The 11,607-nt window shown below is 43.1% G+C and overlaps 1 protein-coding gene across 1 annotated transcript in view; it reads left to right on the plus strand.

The window, feature by feature from the left end:
• The window catches only part of myo1g (myosin IG), a gene marked incomplete at its 3' end in the record, with an annotated part of 43,078 nt that extends 31,898 nt beyond the window's left edge, over window positions 1–11,180 (plus strand). Inside the window, exons 19-22 of the mRNA XM_083981639.1 lie at window positions 2,011–2,115; window positions 2,920–3,033; window positions 8,854–9,011; window positions 11,018–11,180. Coding sequence (XP_083837765.1) covers window positions 2,011–2,115; window positions 2,920–3,033; window positions 8,854–9,011; window positions 11,018–11,180 — 540 coding nt within the window. The remainder of the gene's footprint in view (window positions 1–2,010; window positions 2,116–2,919; window positions 3,034–8,853; window positions 9,012–11,017) is intronic.
• Between the last annotated feature and the right edge of the window lie 427 nt (window positions 11,181–11,607).

Consider the following 11,607-nt stretch of genomic DNA (forward strand, 5'->3'; position numbering starts at 1 on the left):
CTTATATACCCTTACCCCTTTTACCTTATAAAATTATACTCATTAATACAAAAGGATCAGATCACAGACATTTGAAATTAATCCGTACACTTAAATTTCTAATAACAACAAAATAAAGAATAGTGCACAGTGCATAACCCAAAATAGTACAAAATCATTAAACTTAATTTTCCATACTGTAACGAGAAATGATGTTGTTCTTATAAAGTATTTTAAAGCCGACTAGAGTACAGCATAATTTAATATTTTCAGGACAATTATTCCAGATGTTAACCCCTCTAACAGAAAGACAGGGATTTTTTTTTTTTTTTTTTTTTTTTTACAGTAGTTCGAGTCTTTGGTTTCTCAAATAATAGTGGTCTTCTCAGGTTATAACTGGAATCCTTCATTTTAAACAGATTCTGGATATCTGGATAAGACGCTTAAGATAATATATTATTCTAATCTGATTAGCCTAGCGGGAAAACAAGGTGCAAGAAGCAGTTTTAGGCAAATCACTTTGGTAAAGTATTTAAACTCCTTCAGAGCAGGACAGGAAGCAGGCTGAGGTCTCCTGCTGCAAGACGCTGCTCGCCATCTGTGTAGCCACAAAAACAAAATCCTCTTTGTCCCGACTGCTCCCCACTCCCCGAGGTTATTAATTATCATCCTAAATGCATATTTTTACGTGACGGTGTCGGTCTGAGTGCCGTGGAGCGACCGCTGGCTCCTCGTTTCACCGTTTAGAAACAGCTGATCTTCACACGATGACCTCATCAGCTGTTGTACAGTAGGTCACAGAGACGTCAACAGGAACCAGAGACTTAAAAAGTTCTTAGTAGGAGCTTTAACAGGCTAGTAACACTGTAATAATAGTATAGTTACAGTATATTAACATTATAGCCTACTAACTGTATAGTAGCAGTATAGTTACAGTATATTAACATTATACTAACACTATATTAACTGTATAGTAGCAGTATAGAACTACACTAACAGGACTTCAGTGCTTCATATAAACTAAAAGTTCTTTGTAGGAGCTTTAACAGGCTAATGACACTGTAGTAATAGTATAGTTACAGTATGTTAACATTATACTAACATAATATTAAAGCAGAAGTAAGCGATCCGGTGGTTTTGGCTAACTTCTTGTCAGCCGATGGAGTTAGCAGTCCCCGTCCTCGTCCCTACGTCACCACATTCACGCGCATCCCTTGGCTGCACACACAGAGAGGACCGCCCCTTTATGCCGTTCTCTCTCCTCATTGGATAAAGGTTGTAGGACACGAGGAAAGTTTTCTCCTCGGCTTACAGCAGAGCAGAGTGACTGACAGACCCGTGTTTCAGACCAAACACTCTATATAAGTGATTGCTGTCGGAAGATATAACTATTTAAGACTTACATTAACACAAATATTCTGCTTACTTCTGCTTTAACACTGTAGTAATAGTATAGTTACAGTATATTAACAATATACTAACATTATATTAATTGTATAGTAGCAGTATAGTTACAGTACACTAACAGGACTTCAGTGCTTCATATAAACTAAAAAGTTCATCAGCGTTGTGTGTGTGTGTGTGTGTGTGTGTGTGTGTGTGTGTGTGTGTGTGTGTGTGTGTGTGTGTGTGTTTGAACGTATGTGCAGCACGTGATGAGGTCACAGTAAACAGCTGTAAACAGCAGCGTGACTGTGAACGCTGCTTCTTCTAATGAGGCTCATTCACTGTTAATCTGAGGCCTGAAAGCTGAATGCCCCCCACCCCCCTGAAGGCTGTGACACACACACACACACGCGCCGCTGTGACCCAGTCCAGAGCCCCCCCCCCCCCGTGACCCAGAGCTTCACGTGACGGTGCTTAACGGCACAAAGACCCAGAGAGGAGATGATGAAACGTGCACAGAGTCTGAACCAGGACCTGGAGGAGTCTGACCAGGAAGTGGAGAGACAAGTCGACCAATCAGAGCTCACGTAACGATAACCCCCCCCTCTACCCTCCTGTGCCCCCCCCCCCCCCCTCCCCCCGCAGGTGAGGGACTGTCCTCAGACCAGCGCCGCCTTCGTCCGTGTCTCCAAGGAGCTGAGGAACAAGGACGAGTTCTCTCAGGTCATCTTCTCCGGCTTCTGCAGGAAGGTACACAAACACAAACACAAACACCTCAACACACCATACTGTACTAAGGGAACTAGTTACTCTCCCCAAAAAGTAACTGAGATAGATAGATAGATAGATAGATAGATAGATAGATAGATAGATAGATAGATAGATAGATAGATAGATAGATAGATAGATAGATTTTATTGATCCCAAGCTGGGAAATGACAGTGCAGCAGCAGCATTACACACAGTGATGATAACAACATATAGGATAAGAATATAAAGAACAAACTATACATAATAAAATAGTAAAATAGCAAATAAAATGTAATGTACAGAAGTAAAGTTACTACATTACAAAAGTAATTAAATACCAGTAAAAGTAACTATTGTGTCCCTTTTTTAATAAACTGCTCAAATATGTTAAATCAGGAACTAACCGGCTCACTCAGTATCCCTCCGCCTGTAGTGAGTCGGTTAGTTCCTGATAAACATGTGTTTTCCAACCAGTTGATGAACTGAAGCTAATGTGTTTATAACTTTAACTACACTTTAACATGTGTGTTGTTATTATGTGTCTGGACGTCAGTAACAGAGTTATAACGGAGGAAACAGTAACTTTACTGATAAAAGTATCTCCGTTAGTAACAGTGTTTATTTATAACGCTGTTCCTCCATCACTGACCTTTGACAGGAAACTCACTGAGCTGTGACATCAACATCAACATGAAGCTCAGATGAGTTCCCTCTGATCCTCTAATGAATCAATAATAATAAAACAGATCCACTGACCCTCAGCCTGTTTGTCTGTTTGTTTGTTTGTTTGTTTGTTTGTCTCAGGTGAACAGGTTCAATAAAAGTTCCGACCGCGGCCTCTTCATCACTGACAAGTTCATCTACAAACTAGAGCCCAAGAAACAGTTCAAGGTCCTGAAGAGGCTTCCTCTGGACACGGTGAGGACACACACATATTTTCATTCAGCTTTAAAGGGATAGTTATGGGCCAATTTTACAAAATGTTGAACTATCCCTTTAAACAACATTTCATTTGTTCATCAACAATAAATCTCATGTAAAGAATTTCATTTTCACAACCTCAGTGTAGCTCAACACATCCTGTGTTATAACAGTGTAATAACAGATTAACTTTATAATTACAATGTTCTCTGTGCTTCACATTGTTTATGTCATGTACATATATTATACTGTATAACAACAGTATAATACCAGTATAATAAGAGTATATAGTACAGTATGATAAGAGTATATAGTAAAGTATAAGAGTATAATAAGAGTATATAGTATAGTATAATACCAGTATAATAAGAGTACATAGTACAGTATAATAAGAGTTTATAGTACAATATAATAAGAGTATAATAAGAGTATAACTAGGAAATTTCCTCTGGGAAATTTTGATAGGACCTTGGGGGGGCTACTGGGCATACCATCTGTGTCAACATGGGAATCAAACCCACGATCTTAAGGTCAAGACAGAGCTGATCAGACAGACACATGATCATCTTTCACTGAGCTCTGATATGGAGGAGCTGTAACCACATTAGGTTACCTGTGTGTATCTGTGTGTGTGTGTGTGTGTGTGTGTGTGTCTGTGTATCTCTTTGAAGTTACCTGTGTGTGCTTGTGTGTGTGGGAGAGGAGTGCGCACATGTGTATGTTACCTGTGTGTTTTGGTGTGTGTGTAACTGTAACCACATGAAGCTACCTGTGTGTGTTTATAAACATGTTAACGAGCACCAGGTGGATTGTTTATAAACCTTAACGAGCTCTGGCCTGAGGCTCAGAGGTTACCACGGCAACTTGAGGTGGTTGCCAATGACGATAGAGGCCCCCCAGGCTGAGGCAGACAGAAACGTGGAGAAAAAGAGCGATTTTCTGCCTCTGCTCTGGTCTCGATTTAGGCTTACTGTGACAAAACGGTAACTCCTATCAGAAAAAAAACACAGACCATCGTCACTGTAAGGACTTCCTGAACGATTTGGTACGATTTGGTGTTTCTACAGTAAATATTTTGGAGACACTTGCGAGTTTAAAACAGGGGTCCGTTCTGCTTCTCTCAGAAAATCTTTGTATTGGAGTCAATGAGGAGCAGAGACAGACGTGGTTGCACTCAGAGGCTGATAATTCAAATTCTGTAAGTCTCTCAGATATTTTGAGCACACGGTGAGAGACAGAACAAGTTTGTCTACAAATTAGGAAAAAATCATGTGTGTAGAGTGTAAATTGTAGCCGGGAGGAGTGTGGAAAGAGAAAAGTTTCAGAAGATTTCAGACAACTTCTCCCACTCTAACCGATGATGTCACGCACTCACACGAACATTCCGTGCAATACACACCCATTATAATCTCATCATTTCTCCAAAAATGATCATGGTCATTGATCAGGGATTGATCAAAAACTATTTGACCTATCAAAATGTGGATTAATACACCAATACACAAGACTTGTGTCTACTGTTTAAAGTTCAAATGAAGTCTCTAGGTGAAAGTATGCCTGAGCAGTAGACGTTTGTAAAACTTCTTTTTCGCTATTTTTTTTCGGCCGTCCCATTGACTTCAATGCAAAATTTTTCGCAGTTTGCGTCGCCCCGAGCACTGGCCCCTACAAATAACTGTAGGGGCCAGTGCTCTGTGTGATTTCCCTGTGGCCCTAATAAGAGTATATAGTACAGTATAATACCAGTATAATAAGAGTATATAGTACAGTATAATAAGAGTATATAGTACAGTATAATACCAGTATAATAAGAGTATATAGTACAGTAGAGCAGCTCAGTGTGTGTTTGAACTATTTGAGGATGAATGAGACTCAGTCTGTTAATGATGATGTTTGTTTGTGAGCTGCAGCCTCACATGGAGGAAACACAGCTGCTCTGTTCACTGCTCCTCTTCCTCACCGCTCCTCTTCCTCACCGCACACTATCTGGGTCAGTCTCACTTCACCCAGCTGTCACACACACACACACACACACACACACACACACACACACACACACACACACACACACACACACACACACACACACACACACACACACACACACACACACACACACACACACACACACACACACACACACACACACACACACCTTCCATCATGTTTGACCTGGTTCACTGCCTCCATCAGTAAGTGAGAGAAGTATGAGAGGAATAAAACTTACAGTCCAGAGTGTGTGTGTGTGTGTGTGTGTGTGTGTGTCCCTGGCTCAGTCTGATGTTAGAAAGTGGATCAGAGTTTCCCTGGAGGCTGGAGGAGACACAGTCCATCACATCTGTGTTTAACCTGCTCGCTTAAAGGACGATTCCGAGCAAATTCAACTCAGGGCTGTATGTTCCTAACATTTTAGGCCTAAAAGAAGGAATCTGAAGGTTTTCAGTTTAATTGCTCCTGTTTTGCGGTAGTTGTGTCTGTCCCCGCATCGCCACGGCAACGATGAATGGGAGCGGATTGATAGTTCACTCAAAATTGAAATGTCACTTATTATCAACTCACCCTAATGTCAACTAAGAGCTGTGAGAATTTTCAGAGTCCTCCGTTCCTTTTCTGAGTTAATCTCTTCGTCCAAAAAGACACACCAAAAAACATCCAAATACCTCCATACTGCTCGTCTGTAATGTCCCTCTTGTATTGAAGCCCCGACATGAGAAATTGTTCAGAAAAAAATTAAACAAGTCTATATTTTAAGCTTGTTTGTAGCGGAAGCTCCCAGTGTTGCTCTGCGGGAATCTCGCACGATTTGCGGAGCCGTGAACTGCAAATTGCGCGAGATTTGCACAGACACAGGCAAAGCAGTCAACTGAGACACTGGGAGCTTCCACTACAAACAAGCTTGAAATATAGACTTATTTATATGTTGGGGCTTCAATACAAGAGGGACATTACAGACGAGCACTATGGAGGTTTTTAGAAAAGTGAGCTCCGTTCTCAACCATCATATGGACATGCAGTGCTGCACGGAGCCCCGCTGTAACTCAGAGAAGGCACGGAGGACTCTGAAACTTCTCCCAGCCCTTAGTCCATATGAGGGTGAGTAGATAATGAGTGCAATTTGCATTTTGGGTGAACTATCCCTTTAAACTGAAAATCTTCAGATTCCTTCTTTTGGACCTAAAATGTTAGGAACACACAGCCCCGAGTTGAATTTGCCCGGAATTGTCCTTTAAGGTGTGTGTGTGTGTCAGTGTGTGTGCAGTGTGAAGACATGTGACTGTCAGTGTGCAGCTTCAAACTGAGGCCGATGCATGTGACAGACAAACAGCTGATGATGAGGAGGATGTAAACACACACACAGCTGATCTCTGTGTGTTGAACATGAAAAGCACCGAGACTCTGGATGAACCCGATGAGCCCGATGAGTTCTGTAACACTTCACCGGTTTCCCTCCAGTCGACTGGATGAAACACACACACACAGTGAAGTCACGTGTGTGTGTGATGATGGATGAGCAGATGAACTGATCGATCCCTCTGACTCTGGATCAGTGACCAGTGAGCAGCTGTGTCAGAGCTTCCCTGTGTTCACACTGCTTTTAAAGGGATACGCCAACATTTTGTCAAACTGGCCCAATGCCATAATCCCTATAGTCATAGCAGTAGGTTTGTTACCTTTAATTGTCGGTGCAAGCTATTTTTAGAACGGCGGAGCAGAGCCGTGAGCTGCTCAGAGCTACACTACGGAGGCTCATGGGATTTCTTGGTTTCCCTCATCAAACTCATCAAATACACAATCCAACAACTCCAAAACGCTCTGGTGGACAAGTTGTGACCTGTACATTCACCACGCTATGAGATAATAACACAACGTTACCAGACAGAGTTGTTTTAGAGGGAAATGCAGCCGGAACTACATTCCAGACATGGCTGCTGGGCGGAGGGATTTCAGGAGATCCCTACTGCTGTGACTATAGGGATTATGGTGAGAGGAGAATCTGACTAAATGTTGAATTGTCCCTTTAATATCAATATTTCTTCCATAAAAATCAAAATAAATCTGGACTCAGATGTGAAACACGTGTAATCCACCTTTACAGCAACGCCATGTTTTTAGGGTCAGTCCTGCTCCGTTTTAATTTAATGTTTTCAGAATTAAATTCACTGTAGGTGGATAAAATATTTAATATCATTCATTTGTGGTTGACATTTGTCTGACTTTTGTTAAAAATGGTTCAAATTTCATTTCAAATGACGTAAAACCAACATGAATTTATTTATTTATTTTGGTATATCAAGCTTAAAGGGTGTAGTGTAGGTTGAAGCCAAACTTATATACCCCTACCCCCTTTTACTGTAACAAGAAATGATGTTGTTCTTATAAAGTCTTTTAAAGTTGACTAGAGTACAGCAGAATGTAATATTTTCAGGACAATTATTCCAGATGTTCACCCCTCTAACAGAAAGACAGTGTTTTTTTTTTGTTTTGTTTTTTTACAGTAGTTTGAGTCTTTGGTAGTGATGTGCGGATCGATACTGAAATATCGATACTTCCGATACCAGGTCTGTGTGCTCAAAAATCGATTCTCAAATGAAAATATCGATACTTTTGATACTTCATACATGCATATCATTAACAGGAACATGGTGGAAAGTAACTAAACTATTGAGACCTTGTCTAAATGACATGCAGTTTTTAGGAACTACTTTTTCTTCCGCCTGGGTAAGTGCGTAATGCGTAACCCGCTGCTCACTCAACAGTCAGTCAATGGCGCAGTCATGTGTGGAGCTATTTCAGCTCCACAAACAGCGAAGACAGATATCTGTGGGAAAATTATAAATAATATTTTGGTTTAATGGTTTTATTATTTTACAATATGTTCTTTTTTTAGTGTTTGAAACACCATTTTCACATATTTTGTACGATTGTGTGATTGATTGTGTGATGAATTTTACTCAGTATGGGATCGGAAAGAAAATTTGTGGTATCGAACATCACTAGTCTTTGGTTTCTCAGATAATAGTGGTCTTCTCAGGTTAGAACTGGAATCATTTATTTTAACATATTCTGAATACAAAACCTAAGACAATGTTTAAAGATATTGCTGAACTGCTCCTCTTGTCCAGCCGTATTGTCACCGTGGGTTACGGTCAGGTGACCTCTGTGCTGGGGGGTGGAGGGGGGGGCTGGCGGGGGGGGAAGAGGACGTCCTGCTCCATTGTCTCTGCTGGATTAACCTGTGTGTTGTGTGTTGTGTTCTGGGGGCCGTAAGAGGCTTAGTCCACCCTGACTCCGCCCCCCCTCCTCCTTCTCCTCTGGCTCCGCCCCCTCATGTGACTCACCTCCAACCGTCCTGTCTCTGAGCTCCGTCACTGTGATGCTGTTTCCTCTGCTTCATTCACCCCCCCCCCCCCACAGTATTAATCCTCTGCTCCACTCATGTGTGGTCTTTGATCCTGACTCTTTATATTAAATCATACGTCGACCTCATTCCTCTCTGCTCCGCTCTGCAAATTAATTTACACTGCTGCTCCGTCCAGTAGGCGACCCTGAACGCCACTCAATGTGTGTCTGTGTGTGTCTGTATGTGTGTGTGTGTGTGTGTGTGTGTGTGTGTGTGTGTGTGTGTGTGTGTGTGTAGCCTGAAGCTGACTGTTAGCATGGTTAGCTTTAGCAGTAATAGCATCCAGATAACAGGACGTTTCACTGGTATTATCATCACAATACTGATGTGTGTGTGTGTGTGTGTGTGTGTGTGTGTGTGTGTGTGTGTGTGTGTGTGTGTGTGTGTGTGTGTGTGTGTGTGTGTGTGTGTTACAGCTGAGCGGAGTGAGTGTGACGTCTGGCGTGGACCAGATGGTGGCGCTGCACACGTCCTGTGAAGACGACGTCCTGCTGTGTCTGCAGCGAGGACAGCTGAGCCCCAACCAGGACCGGGTGGGAGAACTGGTGGGAGCCCTGGTTGACCACTTCACACGGTCAGTACACAACTACTACTACTACTACTACAACAACAACAACAACAGTTCTCCTCAGCTAACACAACTAAAACACATTTTTACTTCAGTTATAGAGACAAACTCTGTTTATAGATGAGATGTTACACTGACTTACCACTGACTGAGGCTCCTCCAGCGTTACACAGCAATAGTAGAGTACAGTAGAGTGGAGGTGGGTACAGTACAGTCGAGTTTACTAGAAAATTTCCTCTGGGAAATTTTGATAGGACCACGGGGGGGCTACTGCCGGGTATACCATCTCTGTAGACATGGGAATCAACACCCACGATCTTAAAGACCCACTCCCGTGAAAATCGTGTTTTTTGAGCTTTTCACATGTTCCTGTGGCATTTTTCTTGTGTTAGAGGACATATCAGCAGAAAAGGAAGTGCAAAATTGCATTTCTGAGTTTTTCTGCCTTCAAACTGCTGTGAACCAATGGCTGACGCAAACTGGCAGTTTCAGGGAGACTGGAGTTGAGGGTGTCACAGCTCCAGGGGAGGGCACTAGTGCTACAAGCTCCCGCCCCGCTCTGCATCTGGCTCAGAGGTGAAAGGCTTCACAGCTCGGTGTAACTGTCATGGTATAGCAAGTATAGCTCACCTGGTAGAGCAGCTTGCACTGTAAGCAAGGACTATGTTCCAGTCTGGGATTGAATCCCAGTGTGTAGTTTTGCGCTAAACACGCTGAATCTGTAGTTGTACAATGTCCAGCTGTCAGCAACCGGGGGGTGGGGTGCGAGGAGGTGGCTGGGCGGGTGCAAAACAGCGCAGTCTCCGCCCACCCCCCGGAGGTGCATTGCTAATGTGCATGGCTAATGAGCTGGTTTTAAAATGGCCGAAAAGGGTCGCGGGAGTGGGACTTTAAGGTGAAGACAGAGCTGATCAGACAGACACATAATCATCTTTCTATAAGCACTGATATGGAGGAGCTGTAACCACATTAGGTTACCTGTGTGTGTGTGTGTATCTCTTTAATCACATGAAGTTACCTGTGTGTGGGGGGCGGTGCGTGGCGCAGTGGTTAAAGCGGCCGCCCCATGTAGAGGCTACAGTCCTCAACGCAGGCGTCCCCGGTTCGAATCCCGCGTCGGGCAGACCTTTCCTGCAGATCATTCCCCCTCTCTCTGCCTCCCCCTTTCCTGTCTATCTATACTATGGCTATCAAATAAAGGCAAAAAAGCCAAAAAAATATACTTAAAAAAAGTTACCTGTGTATGGGAGAGGAGTGCGCGCATTCGCACACATGTGTATGTTACCTGTGTGTTTTGGTGTGTGTGTGTGGCTCCAGGTGGATTGTTTATAAACATTTTAACGAGCTCCAGGTGGATTGTTTATGAACCTTAATGAGCTCTGGCCTGAGGCTCAGAGGTTACCACGGCAACTTGAGGTGGTTGCCAATGACGATAGGCTGAGGCAGACAGAAACGTGGAGAAAAAGAGCAATTTTCTGCCTCTGCACTGGTCTCACATTTAGGTTTACTGTGACAAAACGGTAACTCCTATCAGAAAAAACCCAGACCATCATCGCTGTAAGGACTTCCTGAACGATTTGGTGTGATTTTGGTGTTTCTACAGTAAATATTTTGCAGAAACGTGCGATTTTAAAACATCGGTCCGTTCTGCTTCTCTCAGAAAATCTTTGTATTGGAGTCAATGAGGAGCAGAGACAGACGTGGTCGCACTTAGAGGCTGACAATTCAAATTCTGTAAGTCTCTCTGATATTTTGATATCATTGTGAGACACAGAACAAGTTTGTCTACAAATTAGGAAAAAATCACGTGTGTAGAGTGAAAATTGTGTCCGGGAGGAGCGTGGAAAGAGAAAAGTTTCATACGATTTCAGACAACTTCTCCCACTCTAACCGATGATGTCACACACTCTGACACGAACATTCCGTGCAATACACACCCATTATAATCTCATAATTTCTCCAAAAATGATCATGTTGTGTGTTGTGTGTTGTGTGTTGTGTGTCTGCTCCAGGATCAGGAAGGTCCCGATCCCGGTCCAGGTCTGTCGTCCGACTCTTCAGATCCACATGAGAGGGAAGCCCAAGAGCGTCGCCGTGGAAACCAAACCGGGTCAGACTGTCGCCGACTTCAAGAAGAGTCGAGACGGATTCATCCTGCTGGTCCCCGCAAACTGAGAGGGGAGGGGGGGGGGGGGGGGGGGGGTTTATACTGTAGAAGAATCTGAACGACGTTAAAGAAGAAACAACCAGATAGTTTTTGTTGCTCAGAGAGAAACCAGAGATATTTTTGTACGTTGAAGAAGAAGAACAAACAAATAAATAAATAAATTATTATCGTTTATTCACCGAGTCTGTGTGTGTGTGTATCTGTGTGTGTGTAGGTGTGTGTGTGTGTCACTTGATGCTGTCTCACTATGTGTGTTATTAACACTTCGACAGGTGTTTCCCCCCCCCAGCTGTCTGACACAGAAACCCACTGACCCCACAGAGAGGAGGGAGGGGGGGGGGGGGGGGGGTTAACAACACACACAGAGTCACTGACCTGTCAATCAATCAATGAGCTGTAACCATGGCAACACTGTGGCTGGGGGGGGGGTTCAAG

Source organism: Trachurus trachurus (assembly GCF_905171665.1).
Source record: "Trachurus trachurus genome assembly, chromosome: 11".
Lineage (NCBI taxonomy): Eukaryota > Metazoa > Chordata > Actinopteri > Carangiformes > Carangidae > Trachurus > Trachurus trachurus.